This window comes from Suncus etruscus, chromosome X (genome assembly GCF_024139225.1).
Source record: "Suncus etruscus isolate mSunEtr1 chromosome X, mSunEtr1.pri.cur, whole genome shotgun sequence".
Taxonomy (NCBI): Eukaryota; Metazoa; Chordata; class Mammalia; order Eulipotyphla; family Soricidae; genus Suncus; species Suncus etruscus.
Window position 1 is genome coordinate 53,402,049 of NC_064868.1, and position 21,417 is coordinate 53,423,465.

The 21,417-nt window shown below is 41.4% G+C and overlaps 1 protein-coding gene and 1 non-coding gene across 3 annotated transcripts in view; one reads left to right on the forward strand and one right to left on the reverse strand.

The window, feature by feature from the left end:
* Positions 1-3,845, reverse strand: part of CCDC22 (coiled-coil domain containing 22) — a 64,073-nt gene extending 60,228 nt beyond the window's left edge. For both annotated transcript variants that reach the window (XM_049767236.1, XM_049767235.1), the window contains exons 1-2: positions 3,662-3,845; positions 2,292-2,469 (exon numbers count right to left, since the gene is read on the reverse strand). In XM_049767236.1, coding sequence (XP_049623193.1) covers positions 2,292-2,469; positions 3,662-3,711 — 228 coding nt within the window. In that variant the 5' untranslated portion in view covers positions 3,712-3,845. The remainder of the gene's footprint in view (positions 1-2,291; positions 2,470-3,661) is intronic.
* A 2,593-nt stretch (positions 3,846-6,438) lies between these two features.
* LOC126000346 (U6 spliceosomal RNA) lies at positions 6,439-6,540 on the forward strand. The gene has a single exon (XR_007492690.1). It is a non-coding gene; the product is annotated as a U6 spliceosomal RNA (small nuclear RNA).
* The last annotated feature ends 14,877 nt before the right edge of the window (positions 6,541-21,417 follow it).

The window sequence follows — 21,417 nt, forward strand, 5'->3', positions numbered from 1 at the left end:
CTGCAACCTGGCTAGAAATGGAAGATATAATGGAGAGTGAAGCAATCCAAAAGGAAAAAGACAAACACAGGGTAATCTCACACATCTATAGTACATAGAATAACTGGATGAAGAAATGGAATATAGTAAAGGGGAATGCCAAGATCAACCTTGAGCTCAGAGCCTAGGGAGGAGAAAGATAGAGAAGAGAAGGAATCAAGGCAGGAAGGAAGATAAGAAAGGGAAGTAATGGGAAAACAGAGGACTGGGCTTTGTTTATACTGGGGATATGGGAGAATGGTATAGCTATACATCCAAAGCAAAGACTAAACAACACTGAAAACATGAGAGAGATATCTAAGCTGAATCCAACAAACTTTTTTTTTTGGTTTTTGGGCCACACTTAATGACATTCAGGGGTTACTCCTGGCTATGCACTCAGAAATCGCTTCTGGCTTGGGGGAACATATGGGACACCAGGGGATTGAACTAAGGTCTGTCCTAGGTTAGCGCATGCAAGGCAAACGCCCTACCACTTGTGCCACCGCTCCAGCCCCAGAAACCACCAAACTTTACTGTGACTACCAAAGTGGCAGGCAAGGGGTAGGGGAGGTTTTTTTTGGGGGGGGGGGGATAACAGAATATTTGGTGATGGGAACTGACACTGGTGATGGGATTGGTGTTGAAATATTATATGCCTAAAAGTCAATGATCAAATAATTTTGTAAAGCAAGGTTCTTTAATTTAAAAAAATTCTTTTTGGTTTTAAGGCCACATTAGGCAACACTCAGGGGTTACTCTGGCTCTACACTCAGGAATCACTCCTGGCAGACTTTGGGATCATATGGGAGGTCAGGGATCCAACATGGGTCAGCAGCGTGCAAGGCAAATGCCCTTCCTGCTATACTATTGATCCAGCCATTCTTTAAAATAAAAAAAAATTAAGTGCAAGGGTTGAAGCCATAGCACAACAGGGAAGACATTTTCCTTGCACACAGCTGACACGAGTTTGATCCCCAGCATCCCATATGGTCCCCCAAGCCAGCTAGAGTAATTCCTGAGCACAAAGCCAGGAGTAATCCCTGAGAGCTACCAGATGTGGCCCTAAAATTAAAAAATTAAGTTTAGAGCTATAAAATGAAGAAAAATGCCATTACTCAGAGGGGCCAGAGCAATAGTATAGTGGGTAGGGCACTTGCCTTGCACGTGGCCAACCTGGATTCGATTTCCAGTATCATATATGGTCCCCCAAGTACTGCCAACAGTACTGAGTTCAGTACTGAGTTCAACTGAGTTCAGAGTAAGGAGTAAGCCCTGAGCAGAACCGAATGTGGTCTCAAAACAAAATGCTATTACTCAGAGCCTTTAGGTGGACATGACTGTACTGGGGAGGCATGTACACTTCACCAGAACAAACTGTATGCATGATAGAGACTGTTTGAGGAACAGTCTCCAGAGACATACAATGCCAGTAACTGCCTCAGGAGCAATATGGGTTTAGGTGCAGATATGGTGCAGATATGGGTTTAGTGACCAGTAAGCTTCCTCTGGGTAACCATTCCTCTCTGCAACCCCATGTGGCCCACAAGGAGAGGCCAATCACAGGGTCCCCTGGCTCAAAGGTGATCCTAGCTGGGCTAACTGAAGCAAATAACTGAGTTATTCATTGAGGAGGAACCAAAAAAAAGCAGCCTTTCCTGAAACTAGGAAACAAACACACAAAGGGAACCTACTGAGTGCTAGACTTAAATGTAGCAATCAGATACAAACTGAACCCAACTTGTATCCTTCAATCTCCTTCGAGCAGTTTCACTTTATAGCCAGCAACTTTCTTTCTGTTTTTGTTGTTACTGTTGCTTCTTAGGCCACATTTGGTTTATGACTGGCTTTGCACTCAATGATTCCTCCTGGGAGGAAGACCACATGGGTTACCAGCAATCAAGCCCAGCCCAGCTGTGTGCAAAGTAATCAAGCACCTTACCCACTCTTGTGCCCCGGGCAGCAATTTTCAACCACTAATACATAAGTCACTTAATCTTCATCCACAGGAGTAACTTGGCAGGACAAAAATTTCAAATTAGTTTGGTGGGAGTAGAACAGTAGTATAGTATGTAGGGTGCTTGTCTTAAATGCAGCTGACCTAGGTTCAATCCCCAGCACCCCATAAGGCCCCATGATCTCTGAGCACAGATCTAGGAGTAAGCCTTGAGCACCACTGTGTGTGGCCCCAAGACAAAAACAAATCAAAAAAGCTTGGTGATTCTGTAAAAGAGGAAGGAAAAGGATGTGTGTCTTGGGAGGGGGTCACTCACCATACAAGCCTGAGCCAGATTCATAGCCAGACGGAAGCGAGCAGACATGGCGAGAGGCAATATGTGGCTGAGACCAGAGGCCAGGGTAGGGTTGATCACATGCAGGCACCGTACCACAGCTTCTATAACAAGCTCTGTACTGAAGGCTCTGAGAGTCTGCACATCTGAAGGAATTTCCCTGAAGAAGAAAAGAGCAGGTGTGATTGGGTCAAGGGGTGTGGGGAAGCAGTTAGGAAAGAAGAATTACACGTCACTGCCTTCTAGAAGCCCTAGCACTCAAGTGCAAGTGGGGAAGACAACCACAGTAGTGCTCCGTGTTCAGGGTGATTGTATTTTATGAGGGAGAGGAGACTGGGCCACATCAGCGGTGCACAAGGCTTACTCTTGGCTCTCTGCTCAGAATCACTCTTGGTGGTGCTCAGGGGACCCTATGCAGTACTGAAGACCAAACCCAGGGCCTCACCCGCACTGTAGCCTCACTTTAGGTCAAAATAAAAACTTTCATTTGGGAAACCATGAAAAAAAAAAAAAACAGAGGAATTGATCAGTATTTGATCTAAGAAAAGGCTGGAAGAGATCTGAGTTCCTGAAAATCTCCATAGCTTTCCCTATGCTTAAAGTCACCACATTCTAAACTGTGGAAAGAGTGAAAAGGAATCATCTCTGGATTTCTGGGTCTTCAACTCCTATGTTCTCGGCATGTCGGAGTGTCCTGGATATTTAGCTGCTAGGATTTTTAAACTAGAGCTGGGAATGTTGAGGTTTGGGGAAGTTCCAAATGTCAGGATCCCTGCTGTCAAGTGCCTTTGAAATTAGAACCCTTAGTTTCAAACAATAAGCATGTTGGCACTCTGGGTTTTTAGGATTCTTGAAAGTAGTTCTGGTGTACCAGATCACCAAGCACCTCAGGATGGCAAATTTTAGGAACCTGGGAGTTGCAAAGTCCCAGGTGTTGGGAAACAGATTTGAAGTATCCAATCTCTTAGGGTTTAGGGGCTCCTGAGAGCCAGAGCCTTGGAATTTGAAGTCCCTTGATTCTCAAGATACTAGTGTCTCAGGAATTCCAGATATCAAGTTCCCAGGGTACTGGAATTAATATCCACAGGTTTCAGGGTCCCATGCTAGAAGATCCAAGACTTTAAGATCTCCAGGAGGTTGTGGAGGGCTACCAGTTGGGGCCAACGGGTTTGAAAAATCCTGAAGTGAGGGGTGTGGAATAAGAGCGAGAGAGGAGGAGAGTTAAGACTGCAGAAGATGGAGCCTTTGGGTATCAAGGCGGGGGGAGGGAGGGCTGTTCCCGGGTAATATGGAGTCTCAGTTTTCCAGATCCGGAAACAGGCATTGCAGTCTGGGTGGGGGCTAATCCTTACGTGCCAGCTTGGCGCAGGGAATGGATGAGGATTCGGTCAGCCTCCTCCATGACGGTGCCGTATCCAACTATGGCGCCGGGTCCAGAGCCAGTCCAAGACAGAGAAATGCAGCTGCAAGAACACCCACTTTGCAGTTTGGGTCCTAGGAGTGTCACGGGGTGAGGCAGGAAAAAGAGGACGTGTAGTTCCGGGAGCCGCCACAGAAAGTAAAAATTTCAGGCTAAAGGGTGCCCCCTGGAAAGAACTTGCTCGCGCTCTTGTCTCCGCAGTGGCTGCTGGAAGTTGTAGTTCTTCCGCCTTTTTTAAATACACTTTTTAAAAAATATTTTTAAATATACGCTTTTAAAGGGGGCATTCAAAAGTATGCAAATTAAGAGCAGAGGCTTTAGCGCAAGCGGATAGGTTTGAGTCTCAGCTCTGCAACTTGCTAATTCTGTAAATATGGGCAATAGCACAACTTCCCTGTTTCTTTGTTTCCTCTATAAAATGGAATACATTAGGGTGGGGGGGGAGGTTTCCACATCCACTGATTGGATGATCAAAATATGTATTTGGGGGGCGGAGCGATGGTACTGCAGGTAGGGCGTTTATCTTGCACACGACCGATCTGAGATCTATCCCTGGCACCCCATATTGTCCCCAGAACCTCGCCTGGAGTAATTCCTGAACAGAGAACGAGGAGCAATCCCTGAGCACCGCCGTGTGTGGACCCAAAACAAACAAATATGTGTATTTTATAGCTAATTAAGATCTTGCCTTGAGGGCCCGGAGAGATAGCACAGCGGCGTTTGCCTAGCAAGCAGCCAATCCAGGACCAAAGGTGGTTGGTTCGAATCCCGGTGTCCCATATGGTCCCCCGTGCCTGCCAGGAGCTATTTCTGAGCACACAGCCAGGAGTAACCCTTTGAGCACCGCCGGGTGTGGCCCAAAAACCAAAAAAAAAAAAAAAAAAAGATATTGCCTTGAGGGGAGGAGAGATAGCATGGAGGTAAGGTGTTTGCCTTGCATGCAGAAGGTCAGTGGTTCGAATCCCGGCATCTCATATGGTCCCCCCGAGCCTGTCAGGAGCGATTTCTGAGCGTAGAGCCAGGAGTAACCCCTGAGCGCTGCTGGGTGTGACCCCCAAAAAAAAAACCAAAAAAAAAAATACCTTGCCTTGCATGGTGCTCAGGTATTAGAATTATTCTTGGCAGTGCTCCGTAGACTATATAGGGTGCTATGAATCAAACTTCAGCTGGCTGCATGAAAGGTAAGCGCCCTACCCAGCTCCAATGCCTAAAGTCCTTAAGAGGCTATCTAAAACAAAACATTATGAAAACACATCAGTAGCTTATGGTGGTTCCATTTTTTTTGGGGGGGGGGCCACACCCCAGCGGTGCTCAAGGGTTACTCCTGGCTATCTGCTCAGAAATAGCTCCTGGCAGGCACAGGGGGACCATATGGGACGCAGGGATTCAAACCAACCACCTTAGATCCTGGATCAGCTGCTTGCAAGGCAAACGCAGCTGTGCTATCTCTCCGGCCCCGGTTCCATGTATTCTAAGAGTGTCCAAGACAGGATCAAAGATGCTTTCCTTGGAGAGGAGCAAAAATCATTGTCAACATGTTAAGTGCAGAAAGCAACCATTTAAAAATGAAATTTTTTAAAATAAAATGAGGGTCAAATCAATGGTACAGCAGGGAGGAGATTTGCATTGAACACTCCTTACCCTGATTCAATCATCAGCACCACATATCTAACAAAAGTGCCCACACGCTCAGAAAACCTGAGATCATGTAAAAAGCTATATAGTACAGGTGTAGGGTACTTACCTTGCATCCTGCCAATCCAGGTTCTATCCCTGGCACCCCAGAGAGTCCCCCAGTACATGCCAGGAGTGATCCTTGAGGGCAGAGCTAGAAGTAAACCCTGATCACTCCCAGGTGTGCCCCATACCCCCCAAAAAAATCCCAGCTCACTCTGTTTCCATTGCTTACATTGTTATCAATCATGTATATATATGTGCAACTCATTTTCTGAATTCTCTTCAATTCCTTAATTCACTTTACTTCTTCCTTGTTGCAATTACTAGATGGTACACACATACATGTGGTGCTTATACATGGTACATATCAGGGGTCCCATACTGCCTTTGCAGTGCTTGAACACTTGCCTGCCAGGGTTGAGACTCATTTCCTTGTAGTGTTCTCACATATTCTGATTGTTGTATTCATCAGGACTTACACCCATGGCTGAAGTGTTTACACATATTTAGTGCACACAGGAGTCACAGACTTTAGTTGTGGTGCTTGCACATACCTGGCTATAGTGTCTGGAGATATCATGTTCTGTAGTAGTGTTGGGGAGGTGCCATACTGCAGCACAACAGAGACACTACACATGTGGGTGTCACTAGGAATTGAACTTACCATTTCACACGTGAAAGGCTTTTAAAAATATCTCTAAATTGTCGCATCTGAGGAAACAAGTTTTACAGTTGCAAATAGCTGTTCAAAATTTTATTTGAAATCAACAAGTGAATTTAAATCTGTGGATTTAATAAAATATAAGTAATGGTAAGGTCCCAGTTATATAGGGGCTGGGTTCTGTCTACTATAACAAAATAACTTAAAGACAGCAAATAACAATATTGGACATTTTATTTGAAAAATTAAAATTTAAGGTAAATTTAACCTTGAAAAACTTACTGAAAAAATATCTTTAAGACCGCACTACTCTGTTCTTAATTATTGAATTTTATAATACGCATAGATGCCTGATATAAGAAAGGTCTGCAGTGCTCGCTTCAGCAGCACATATACTAAAATTGGAACAATACAGAGATTTGTATGGCCCCTGCGCAAGGATGACACAAATTTGTGAAGCATTCCATTTTTAAAAAAAAGGTAAAAAAAAAAGTCTGCAATTTTGTGCATTTTCAAAGGATGTTAACTTTTTCGTATCCTGTTTATAGCTACATACATTTTCCAATCAGTGTCAAATTTCATAACAAAATTGAGGGCAGCCCTGAGCAGACAGGGGTGTTGGCCTAAAATAAAAACTAAATAAAAGGGGCTGGAGCAATAGCACAGTAGATAGGGCATTTGCCTTGAATGTGGCTGATCTGGGTTTGATTCCTGGCATCTCATGTGGTCCCCTGAACCTCCCAAGAGTGATTTATGAATGCAGAGCCAGGAGAAACCGCTGCTGGGTGTGGCCCAAAAACAAACTAACTAAACTAAATAAAATTTTTAAATGGAAGTGAATTTTGTGCTATCTTTCTAACCCAAGATCTATTCAAATATTTAAGGCCACTCAAATCAATTGATAAAATTTAATTTTTCCTAGAGATACATTGCATATTTAGGATGTGGGGTCTATTCCTAAGTACTCCAATTTTTACATACTTGGAGAAAAATACCAGTTTTTCTAGTTTAGTTTCTGACTTTTGGTGAGCTATTGAGTTGGGGGGGTTATTTTTTGTTTGGTTTGGTTGGTTAGTAGGTTGGTTGGTTTTGGGGCCACACCTGGTGTGCTCAGTGGTTACTCCTGGCTCTGCACTCAGAAATCTCTTCAGGCAGACTCAGGGGCCATATGGGATGCTGAGACTCAAACCAGGGTCCGTATTGGATCAGTCACATGCAAGGCAAATGTCCTGCTGCTGTGCTATCTCTCCAGCCCTAATTGAGTATATTTTTAAAAGAAAATTGTGGGAGTCAAAGAAATAGTACTTGTCTTGCATGGAGCTGATCTAAGTTTGATGCCCAGAATCTAATGTGTCTCTCTGAACTATGCCAGGAATGATTCCTGAGCACAGATCCAGGAGAAATTTCTGAGCATCACTGACAATGGCCCAAACATTCCCCTCCTCCAAATAAAAAATGCAAAGAAATGTAGTTTACTTATTGCCACCATGAAACTGGCCTGGAACTCAGAAGAATATTTTGGTTTTCTGTTGACCTTAACTAATTTCATAAGGCCTGGTTTCTGATGTGTGCTCTGGCAAATGGCAGATATTGTGACATCTCACTTCTCTGCTGTGTCCTGGAACTTGAACCACCCCACCCAGATCCTTCCCTGAGGGCAATTCTTCAGAGGTGAGTTGCACCCACCCATGAAGGGTGGAGCCAGCAGAGCACAGCCACTCTGCTTTGCTTCAAGGCAGCGCACATTTCTGAGGCAATGAGCCCCAGCATATTAAGTAGAAAACGGGCTTGGCAGACATTTTGGGGCTTCCCCGGGCTCGCATCAACCTGGGAACTTTGATCTTCTCTGGCATTCATCCCCTGACAGCTTGCCTCGGCTGAGGTGAGTGTTTGGGGGCCAGAGTTGTGGATAAAGCTGACTCTGCTGGCCCCCTTAAGCCCACCTATAAGGGGTAGAAGCAGAGAAGTGCGGCCGCTTTGCTTCGCAGCCGTGCACTCCACCTAGCCAATGAGTACCACCACAACACGGAGAAAAACCCACAGCGTAAGTGTGACAATGGGGAGACTACGCAGACCAACTTCAACCATAGAGAATGAAGATGGAAACTCTGATGACCCAACAATGGCCAATTACCTAAGCAGTCTTTCAGAAATGGAGTTTAGAGAAGAAATATGGAGGTTGCTCACAGAAATCAAAGAAAGTATAAATCAGAACACTAAAAAAATCAAGAGAATATGAAGATAGAAATCAGAAAACTCCAAACGGAAATATCAGGTCAGATAACAGGTCTGAAAAACTCAGTAGACGAATTGAAGAGCATAATGGATGAGCTTTCCAACAGGTTAAAAGCAGCTGAGGATAGAATTAGTGCTTTAGAAGACGAGATGCATAACAACTTTACACAGCAGAAGAGATTGGAAAAAAGCCTTAAATCAAAAGATCAGACAATGGAAAAGTTACTCAAAGAATATGAGCAGATGAAAATAGAAGTCTTTGATAAGCTCAACAGAAACAACTTTAGAATCATTGGAGTCCCAGAGACCCAAGAAGAAAATCTTCAGGAAGTATCAATGGTCAAGAACATCATCACAGAGAAACTACCAGAGCTAAAGAAAACATGTGACCAAATCCTGCATGCCCAAAGAGCTAAAAAAGACCCCAGGAGAAACACCCCAAGACACATCCTAGTCACCATGATGAAACCCACAGATAAAGATAGAATACTGCAAGCAGCAAGATCGAAAAGGGAAATTACATTCCAGGGAGCATCCTTGAAATTTACAGCAGACCTGTCACCAGAAACACTCAAGGCCAGAAGGCAGTGGTGGGATATAGTGGCAAAACTCAATGAAATAAATGCTTCGCCAAGAGTACTGCACCCAGCAAAACTCACTTTCAGGTTTGAAGGATGTATACATGGCTTCACAGATAAACAACAGCTCAAAAACTTTGCAGACTCAAAACCAGCCTTAAAAGAAAAACTGAAAGATCTAGTCTAAAGACAAGACAGAACAAAAAACACACCAAACTTCTACACAAAGATGGCAATAAATCCCATGACAATTATTTCTCTCAATGTCAATGGACTAAATGCACCAGTTAAGAGGCACAGAGTGGCGAAATGGATCAAAAAACTGAAGCCAACCTTCTGCTGTCTACAAGAAACACACCTGAATAGTCAGAATAAACATAGACTCAAAATCAAAGGCTGGAGGAAAATCATTCAAGCAAACAACACCCTTAAAAAAGCGGGGGTGGCCATACTAATATCAAATGACACAAACTTTATACTCAGAAAAGTTGTAAGGGACAAAGATGGATATTATGTACTAATCAAGGGATTTGTACAGCAAGAAGAAATCACTCTCCTAAACATATACGCACCCAATGAGGGACCAGCAAAGTATTTAATACAATTGTTGACAAATCTGAAGGATATCAATAATAACACAATAATTGTGGGAGACCTCCACACAGGCTTGTCAACACTTGATAGGTCAACCAAATGGAAACCCAACAAAAATATACTAGACCTGAAAAGAGAAATGGAAGAAAGAGGCCTAGTAGATATATATAGGGCACTCCATCCTCAGAAACCTGGATACACATTCTTTTCCAATGTACATGGATCATTCTCCAGGATAGATCATGTGCTGGCACATAAAACATACCTCCATAAAATAAAAAAGATAGACATTTTGCAGGCTACCTTTGCTGACCACAAGGCTCTGAAGTTAGATGTGAACTGCAAAGGGACACAGAAGAAAAAATTTAACACCTGGAAGTTAAACAGCCTCATACTGAATAACCAGTGGGTCCGAGATGAAATCAAGGAGGAAATCAAAAGGCTCCTGGAAACAAATGACAATAAAGACACAAACTATCAGAACTTATGGGACACAGCAAAAGCAGTACTAAGAGGAAAATTTATAGCTTTGCAAGCACACATCAGGAAGGAAAAAGGAGCTTACCTGAGTAGCTTAATGACACAGCTAATAGAACTAGAAAGTGCTCAACAAAAGGACCCAAAAATAGGGAGACAGAAGGAAATAACAAAGCTGAGAGTAGAAATCAACGAAGTGGAACCCAAAAAACAATCCGAAAGATCAACGAAAGCAGAAATTGGTTCTTTGAAAAAATAAACAAGATAGATAGACCATTGGCAAAACTCACAAAACAAAAGAGAGAAACTTTATAACGCGTATTAGAAATGAAAAGGGGGAGATCACTACAGATACTGCAGAGATTCAAAGGGTATTCAGAGAATACTTTGAGAAACTCTATGCCACTAAATATGAGAACCTGGAAGAAATGAATAAATTTCTGAACTCATATAACCTTCCACGGTTGAATAAAGAAGATGTAGCATATCTAAACACCCCCATCACTATTGAGGAAATTAAAACTGTGATCAAAAATTTGCCCAAAAACAAATGCCCAGGCCCTGATGGATTCATGAATGAATTCTTTCAAACCTTTCAAGAGGAACTACTACCAATCCTGGCCAGGCTCTTTTATGAAATCGAAAAAACAGGAACACTTCCAAATAGCTTTTATGAAGCCAACATCACCTTAATACCAAAACCTGATAGAGATGCTGCCAAACAAAAAAAATTACAGACCAATATCCCTGATGAACAGAGATGCAAAGATCCTCAACAAAATCCTGGCGAACAGGATCCAGTGCCTTATCAAGAAGATCATTCACTTTGATCATGTAGGTTTCATCCCAGGAATGCAAGGCTGGTTTAACATCCATAAATCTATCAATATAATACACAACATAAACAATAACAAAAAATGAAAATCACATGGTCATATCAATAGACGCAGAAAATGCATTTGATAAGGTTCAACACCCATTCTTGATGAAAACTCTCAGCAAGATAGGAATAAAAGAAACCTTTCTCAATATAGTCAAAGCCATCTACCAGAAGCCAGTGGCAAATATTATCCTCAATGGAGATAAACTAAAATTCTTCCCTCTAAATTCTGGTACAAGACAAGACTGTCCTCTCTCACCACTCCTATTCAACATAGTACTGGAAGTACTTGCTATAGCGATTAGGCAAGAAAAAGATATCAAGGGAATCCAGATAGGAAAGGAAGTTGTCAAGCTCCATTGTTTGCAGATGATATGATACTCTACTTAGAAAACCCTAAAGACTCTACCAAAAAGCTTCTAGAAATAATAGATTCATATAGCAAAGTGGCAGGCTACAAAATTAACACACAAAAATCAATGGCCTTTTTATACACTAATAATTATAGGGAAGAAATGGACATTAAGAGAACAATCCCATTCACATTAGTGCCACACAAACTCAAATATCTTGGAGTCAACCTGACTAAAAATGTGAAGGATCTATACAAAGAAAACTACAAAACACTGCTCCAAGAAATAAGAGAGGACACGCGGAAATGGAAACACATACCTTGCTCATGGATTGGCATGATCAACATAATTAAAATGGCAATACTTCCAAAAGCATTGTACAGATTTAACGCGATTCCTCTGAAGATACCCATGACATTCTTCAAAGAAGTGGATCAAATACTTCTGAAATTCATCTGGAACAACAAACAACCTCGAATAGCTAAAGCACTCCTTGGGAAAAGGAATATGGGAGGCATTACTTTCCCCAATTTTAAGCTGTATTACAAAGCAATAGTTATAAAAACAGCATGGTATTGAAATAAAGATAGACCCTAGATCAGTGGAATAGGCTTGAGTACTCAGAGAAGGTTCCTCAGACATATAGCCACCTAGTTTTTGATAAAGGAGCAAGAAATCCTAAATGGAGCAAGGAAAGCCTATTCAACAAGTGGTGTTGGCACAACTGGTTAGCCACTTGCAAAAAAGCGAATTCAGACCCCCAGCTAACACGATGTACAAAGGTAAAATCCAAATGGATTAAAGACCTTGATATCAGAGCTGAAACTATAAGGTATATAGAACAACATGTAGGTGAAACACTCCAGGACATTGAGACTAAATGCATCTTTAAGGAGGAGACAGCACTTTCCAAACAAGTGGAAGCAGAGATAAACAGATGGGACTATATTAAGTTGAGAAGCTTCTGCATCTCAAAGGAAATAGTGCCCAGAATACAAAGGCCACTCACTGAGTGGGAGAAATTATTCACCCAATACTCATCAGATAAAGGGCTAATATCCAAAATTTACAAGGTACTGACAGAACTATACAAGAAAAAAACAACTAACCCCATCAAAAAATGGAGAGAAGAAATGAACAGACACTTTGAAAAAGAAGAAAGGCAAATGGCCAAAAGGCACATGAAAAGATGCTCAACATCACTAATCGTCAGGGAGATGCAAATCAAAACTACTATGAGGTACCACCTCATGCCACTGAGATTGGCACACATCACAAAAAAGGAAAAGAAGCAGTGCTGGCGGGGATGTGGAGAGAAAGGAACTCTTTTTCACTGCTGGTGGGAATGCCGTCTAGTCCAACCTTTATGGACTTCACAAACTGGAAATTGAGCTTCCATATGATCCAGCTATACCACTCCTAGGAATATACCCAAGGAACACAAAAATACAATACAAAAATCCCTTCCTTACTCATATATTCATTGCAGCACTATTTATAATAGCCAGACTCTGGAAACAACCAAGATGCCCTTCAACAGATGAGTGGCTGAAGAAACTGTGGTACATATACAGAATGGAATACTATGCAGCCATCAGGAGAGATGAAGTCATGAAATTTTCCTATACATGGATGTACATGGAATCTATTATGCTGAGTGAAGTAAGTCAGAGGGAGAGAGAAGGATGCAGAATGGTTTCACTCATCTATGGGCTTTAAGAAAAATGAAAGACATTTTTAACAGTATCTCAGAGACAAGAGAGATGAGGGCTGGTAGGTGCAGCTCAGGACATGAAGCTCATCACATAGAGTGATGAGTGCAGTTGGAGAGATGACTACACTGAAAAATATCATAACAATGTGAATGAATGAGGGAAGTTGAAAGCCTGTTTCAAGTACAGGTGTAGGAGGGTGGGGAGGAGGGAGATCTGGGAAATTGGTGGTGGGAATGTTGCACTGGTGAAGGGGGGTGTTCTTTACATGACTGTAATCATACAACTATAATCATATTTGTAATCACAGTGTTTAAATAAAGATTAAAAAAATAAGTAGAAAACACCATACTACTAGTGTGATAATGGGAAAACAATGCTGGCCAACATCATCTATATATACAATTGTAGTTATCTTCATTTATAAAGATTGCTAACTACCTATTTAGACTCTCAGATAAGGAGTTTAGAGATGAAATATGGAAGATGTTCATAGAACTCAAAGAAAATATGGATTGAGCTGAAGGAACCACAAATAAAAATAAAGAGGATATGAAGATAGAAATCAGAAAACTCTAAACTTAAATAACAGGACTTAAAACTCAGTAGATGAAAGCCTCTACAAAAGAGTAACAGCAGCTGAGGACAGAATCAGTGAGCTGGAAAATGAGATATATAACAACTTCATATAACAGAAGAGATTGGAAAAGAGCCTTAAAGCAAATGATCAGACAATGGAAAAATTACTCAAAGAATGTGAACAGATAAAAATAAAAGTCTTTCATTTTTGTAATAATTCTTAGAGGCAATAGAGATGAGGGATGGAAGGTCCAGCTCACGATATGAAGCTCACCACAAAGAGTAGTGAGTGCAGTTACAGAAATAACTACACTAACAACTATCATGACAATGTTAATGAGTGAGAGAAGGGGCCGGAGCTATGGTGCAGCAGTAGGGTGTTTTCCTTGCACAGGGCTGACCTAGGACAGACTGAGGTTCAATCCCCTGGAGTCCCATATGGTCCCCCAAGCCAGGAGTGATTTCTGAGCGCAGAGCCAGGAGTAACCCCTGAGCGTCATCAGGTATGGCCCAAAACCAAAAAAAAAATGAGTGAGAGAAGTAGAACGCCTATCTTGAATACAGGCTGGGGGTGGGGGAGGAAGAAATGGAGGTTATCGATGATAGGAATGTTGCACTGGTGAAGTGGGGTGTTCTTTTTATGACTAAATGCCATCTATAAACATGTTTGTTATGGTACTTAAATAAAGATATTATTTTAAAAAATAATTTCACGGTTTTATCCCTGAGAAATAGCAGACATCTTGGGTCTTTTCTCTGCTGTCCTGCAGCCTGAGATTTTGATCCTCTCTGAAATTCTTCCCTGAGGATTCCTCCTCTTCAGAGGTGAGCTGTTTTGCCCACAGACAGTAAAGCTAGTATTTGCTGTTTGCCCTGTGATATGGCACACATCTTGAGTCTTCTCTGCTGTCCTGTGGCCTGAGATTGTGATTTTCTCTGCCATTCTTCCCTGAGGGCTTGTCTTCTTCAGAGGTGAGCCATCCCACCCACAAAGGGTGGAGCCAGAGTAGCGCAGCCACTCTGCTTTGTGGCCATGTACATCTTCTAACCAATAAATACCATCACAAAATGTAGAAAAATCCACAATCCAAGCATGGCAATGGGAAAACAAAGCAGGCCAACACCAGGCATTGAGAATGAAGATGGCAACTCTGATGACGCGAAATTGACCAACCACCTAGTTAGTCTCTCAGATATGAAGTTTAGAGAAGAAATATGGAGGATGTTTATAGAACTCAAAGAAAGCATAGATAGAGTTGAATGAAACACAAATAAGAATCAAAAGAGGGGGGGCGGAGAGATAACATGGAGGTAAGGCGTTTGCCTTTCATGCAGAAGGTCATCGGTTCGAATCCCGGCGTCCCATATGGTCCCCCGAGCCTGCCAGGAGCGATTTCTGAGCATGAAGCCAGGAGTAACCCCTGAGCGCTGCCGGGTATGACCCAAAAAAAAAAAAAAAAAAAAAAGAATCAAGAGAGGGCCCGGAGAGATAGCACAGCGGTGTTTGCCTTGCAAGCAGCCAATCCAGGACCAAAGGTGGTTGGTTCAAATCCCGGTGTCCCATATGGTCCCCCGTGCCTGCTAGGAGCTATTTCTGAGCAGACAGCCAGGAGTAACCCCTGAGCACCACCAGGTGTGGCCCCCCAAAAAAAAAGAATCAAGAGAATATGAAGATAGAAATCAGAAAACTCGGGGCCGGAGAGATAGCATGGAGGTAAGGTCTTTGTCTTTCATACAGGAGGTCTTCAGTTCGAATCCCGGCATCCCATATGGTCCCCCGTGCCTGCCAGGAGCAATTTCTGATCCTGGAGCCAGTAATAACCACTGAGTACTGCCGGGTGTAACCCAAAAACCACAAAAAAAGAAATCAGAAAACTCCAAACTGAAATAACAGGACTGAAAAACTTAGTAGACTAATTGAAAACCTTAATGGAAAACCTCTCCAACAGGGTAACAGCAGCTAAGGATAGAATCAGTGAGCTGGAAGATGAGATGCATAACAACTCCATACAGCAGAAGAAATTTGGGGCGGGGGGGGGGGAAGCCTTAAAGCAAATGATCAGACAATGGAAAAATTACTAAAGAATATAAACAGATGAAAATAGAAATTTTTGATAAGCTCAACAAAAACAACATAAGAATTACTAGAGTCCCATAGACCCAGGAAGAAAATCCCTAGGAAGAATCAACAGTCATGGACATTATTACAGAGAAACTACCAGAGCTAAAGACTACATGCAACCAAATCCTGCCCACCAAAGGAATACAAGTTAAAAGAAACACAAGGAAAAGCACCCAAGACACATTCTAGTCAGAATGATGGATCCCACAGATAGGGATAGCATACTGAAAGCAGCAAGATCAAAAAGGGAAATTATATTTAAGGAAGAATCCTTAAGATTTACAGCAGACCTGTCACAAGAAACCCTCTAGACCAGAAGGCTGTGATGGGACATAGTGACAAAACTCAATGAAATTAATGCTTCACCTAGAACATTGCACCCAGCAAGACTCACTTTCAGGTTTGAAGGAAGTATACATAGCTTCACGGATAAACAATATCTCAGAAACTTTGCAGACTCAAAACAAGCCTTAAAAGAAAAATGGAAGGGCCAGAGCAGTGGCTCAAGAGGTAAGGCGTTTGCCTTACACGTGACTGACATAGGATGGATCTCGGTTTGATCCCCCAGCATCCCATATGGTCTTACAAGACAGGAGCGATTTCTGAGTGCATAGCCAGGAGTACCCCCTGATCATCACTGGGTGTGACCCAAACAAAAAACAAAACACAAGAAAAAGAAAAATTGAAAGTTCTATTTTTTAATATCTTTATTTAAACAACTTGATTGCAAACATGATTGTAATTGGGTTTCAGTCATGTAAAGAACACCACCCTTCACCGGTGCAACATTCACACCACCTATGTCCCAAATCTCCCTCCTCCCCACCCCACCCCACCTGTACTTTAGACAGGCTTTCCACATCCCTCATTCATTCACATTGTTATAATAGTTCTCAGTGTAATTATTTCTCTAACTGAGCTCACCACTCTTTGTGGTGAGCTTCATGTCGTGAACTGGAACTTTCAGCCCTTTTTTAGTCTCGGAGGATCATTGCAAAAATGTCTTTTATTTTTCTTAAAACCCATAGATGAGGGAGACTATTCTGTCTCTATCTCTCTCCCTATGACTTATTTCACTCAGTATAATAGATTCCATGTGTAGGAAAATTTCAAGACTTCATCTCTCCTGATGGCTGCATAATATTCCATTGTATATATGTACCACAGTTTCTTTAGCTATTCATCTGTTGAAGGGCATCTTGATTGTTTCCAGAGTCTGGCTATTGTAAAGAGTACTGCAATGAATATAGGTGTGAGGAAGGGAGGGTATATCCCTAGGAGTGGTATAGCTGGATCATATGGGAGCTCAATTTCCAGGTTTTGGATGAATCTCCATATCGCTTTCCATAAAGGTTGGACTAGACGGCATTCCCACAAGCAGTGTAAAAGAGTCCCTTTCTCTCCACATCCACACCAGCACTGTTGTTTTCATTTCTTTCTTTTTTTTTTTTTTTTTTGGTTTTTGGGCCACACCCGTTTGACGCTCAGGGGTTACTCCTGGCTATGTGCTCAGAAATCGCCCCTGGCTTGGGGGGACCATATGGGATGCCGGGGGATCAAACCACCGTCCGTCCTATGCTAGCGCTTGCAAGGCAGACACCTTACCTCTAACGCCACCTTCCCAGCCCCTTGTTTTCATTTCTTGCGATGTGCACCAATCTGTGTAGGGTGAGATGGTACCTCATTGTTGTTTTGATTTGCATCTCCCTGATGATTAGTGATGTGGAGCATTTTTTTCATGTACCTTTTAGCCATTTGTATTTTTTTTTTGTCAAAGTGTCTGTTCATTTTTTCTCCCCATTTTTTGATGGGGTTAGATGGTTTTTTTCTTGTAAAGTTCTGTCAGTGCCTTGTATATTTTGGAGATTAGCCCCTTATCTGATGGGTATTGGTGAATGGTTTTTCCCCACTCAGTGGGGGCTTTTGTATTCTGGGCACTATTTCCTTTGAGGTGCAGAAGCTTCTCAGCATAATATATTCCCATCTGTTTATCTCTGCTTCCACTTATTTGGAGAGTGCAGTTTCCTCCTTGAAGATGACTTTAGTCTCAATGTCATGGAGTATTTTAGCTACATGTTGTTCTTTATATCTTATGGTTTCAGGTCTGATATCAAGGTCTTTAATCCATTTGTATTTTACCTTCATACATGTTGTTAGCTGCAGGTCCAAGTTCGCTTGTTTGCAAGTGGCTAACAAGTTGTGCCAACACTACTTATTGAAGAGGATTTCCCTGCTCCATTTAGGATTTCTTGCTTCTTTATCAAAAATTAGGCGAGTGAATTAGAGAATGCTCTGCACCATCCTGACTTCAAAGTAGGATATACAGATTCCAGGATCTTCAATACAGAAACATGATACCAACAACAGAGACTGTGTGAAAAATAAAACTGTATTGGCACTACAGACAATGACCTGGATTGGAGAAACTAGTTTTCCTGGAGCCTAGAGTTGGTCTTATGTCAGGAATCTTCAGGGGTAGGGTCTCCTTGTATTTAGGGCAAGGTTTTTCCTTTCCATGTCCCCCATACTTTGTTGGGCCTATGCAAATGATAATTGCCACTCTAACACCGTTTCTACTGTGCTCCTTTGCTCTAAACCTTAAAAAAACCACTTAAACATTTGAGGTTAACTTAAACTAATATGCATGTGCATGTAAATGTAAAAAAATACTATGCCTTCAAGTTTAAGGAGTTACATAATTTTTTAATTTTTATTTTGATCATAGTGGCTTACATATCTTTCACATTAGTATTTTAGGTACATAAGGAGTTACATAAATTTTATGGCTTTAGATTGCTTTGTGTGCCACTAAGAAATGTTATAATAGGGCCCGGAGAGATAGCACAGCGGTGTTTGCCTTGCAAGCAGCCGATCCAGGACCAAAGGTGATTGGTTCGAATCCCGGTGTCCCATATGGTCCCCCGTGCCTGCCAGGAGCTATTTCTGAGCAGACAGCCAGGAGTAACCCCTGAGCACCGCCGGGTGTGACCCAAAAACCAAAAAAAAAAAAGAAATGTTATAATGTACTACAATCTGGGCTCTTGAGGGAAAAAGTAATTGTTCATAGGTTCTGTTTTATTTTTCTTAATGTTATTTAACTGTAAATTCAAAATTAAGGTGTCAGCAGGGGGATTTCTTTTGAGAACTCTGTTTTTGGGTGATTATCCTTCCACTGTAATTTTACTTTGTCCTCTTTCTTTGCATCATTTTTCACATAATTAAAAATAAAAAAAATAAAAAATAAAAAAATTAGGCGAGTGTATGTCTGGGGAACATTCTCCTCTTAGTACTCATGCCTATTCCACTGATCTGAGGGTCTGTCTATTTCAATACTATGCTGTTTTGATAACTACTGCTTTGTAATACAGTTTAAAGTTGAGGAAAGTAATGCCTCCCATATTTCTTTTCCCAATGAGTGCTTTAGCTATTCGAGGGTATTTATTGTTCTACTTTAAGCTAAAATTGACCAAAAGATACTCCAAACTTCTACACAAAGATAGCACTAACTTCCATGACATATATCTCTCTCAATGTCAATGGACTAAATGCACCAATTAAAGACACAGAGTGGCTAAGCGGATCAAAAAACTGAATCCAACCTTCTGCTGCCTACAAGAAACACATCTGAATACTCAGAACAAACATAGACTCAAAATTAAAGGTGGAAGGATAATCATTCAAGTAAACAATACTCTTAAAGAAGTTGGAGTGGGGGCCGGGCGGTGGCGCTGGAGGTAAGGTGCCTGCCTTGCCTGCGCTAGCCTAGGACGGACCACGGTTCGATCCCCCGGCATCCCATATGGTCCCCCAAGAAGCCAGGAGCAACTTCTGAGCGCATAGCCAGGAGTAACCCCTGAGCGTCACAGGGTGTGGCCCAAAAACCAAAAAAAAAAAAAAAAAGAAGTTGAAGTAGCCATACTAATATCAGATGACACCAACTTTTGAATCAGAAAAGTTGTAAGGGACAGAGATGAACATTTCATACTAATCAAGGGATATATACAACAGGACGAATTGCACTCCTAAACATATATGCACCCAATGAGGAACCAGAAAAATACTTAATACAATTGTTGACAAATATGAAAAAATGATATCAATAGCAACACAATAATTGTGGGAGACATCAACACTTCCCTGTCACCCTTTGATAGGTCAACCAGAGTGAAACCCAACAAAAATATACTAGCTCTGAAAAGAGAAATAGAAGAGAGTGTACTAGTATATATAGGGCACTCCATCCCCAGAAACCTGTGTACACATTTTTCTCCAATGCACATGGGTCATTCTCCAGGATAGACAACACGCTGGCCCATAAAACATATCTTCATAAAATCAAGAGGATAGAAACCGTGCAGACTACCTTTGGTGATCACAAAGCACTGAAATTAGATGGGAACTACAAAGGGACACAGAAGAAAAACAACTTAACACCTGGAACTTAAAAAGTTTACTACTGAACAACCAGTGGGTCAGAGATAAAATCAAAGAGGAAATCAAAGCATTACTGGAAACAAATGACAATAAAGACACAAATTATCAGACTTTATGGGACACAGCAAAAGTGATACTGAGAGAAAAATTTATAGCATTGCAACCACACATCAAGAAGGAAGAAGGGGCCTACATGAGTAGCTTAATGACACAGTTTATAAAATTAGAAAAATGATCAACATATGGAACCAAAATAGGTATGCAGGAGGAAATAACAAAACTTAGAGCAGAAATCAATGAAATGGAAATAAAAAAAGTCCGAAAGATCAAATAAAGCAAAAGTTGGTTCTTTGAAAAAATAAATCACTGGCAAAACACACATGAAAGGGGAGAGATCACTATAGATCTTGCAGAGATTCAAAGGGTAATCAGACTACTTCGAGAGATTCTATGCAACGAAACATGAGAACCTGGAAGAAATGAATAAATTCTTGGACTCACATATCTAAACAACTCATCACTATTGAGGAAATTAAAATGGTGATCAAAAATCTTCCCCCAAACAAAGCCCAGGCCCATATGTGTTCACTAATTAATTCTTTCAAACCTTTCAAGAGGAATTATTATCAATTCTTTTCAGGCTCTTTCATAAAATTGAAGAAACAGGAACACTTACAAATAGTTTCTATGAAGCTAACATCACCTTGATACCAAAACCAGATAGAGATGCTGTCAAAAAACGAGATTACAGACCAATATACCTGTTGAACACAGATGCCAAGAACCTCAACAAAATTCTGGCAAATAGAATTCAATGCCTCATCAACAAGCTCATTCACACCAACCAAGTAGGTTTCATCCCAGGAATGCAAGGATAGTTTAACCTCCATAAATCAATCAACATAATACACCATATCAACAAAAATAAAAATAAAAGTCACATGATTATATCAATAGATGCAGAGAAAGCATTCGATGAAGTCCAACACCCATTCTTGATAAAAAAAAAACTTATCAACATGGCAATGAAAGGAACTTTCCTCAATATAGTCAAGGTCATCTACCACAAAACAATGGCAAATATTATTATCAATGGAAACAAACTAAAAGACTTTTCCATAAAATCTGGTACAAGACAAGGCTGCCCTCCCTCACCACTCCTATTCACCATAGTACTGGCAGTCCTTTCCATAGCGATTACGCAAGGAAAAGATATCAAGGGCAGTCAAATAGGTAAGGAAGAAGTCAAGCTCTCACTATTTGCAGATGACATGGTACTATATTTAGAAAACCCTAAAGACTCTGCCAAAAAGCTTCTAGAAACAATAGGTTCATATAGCAAAGTGGCAGGCTACAAAATTAACACTCAAAAGACAATGGCCTTTT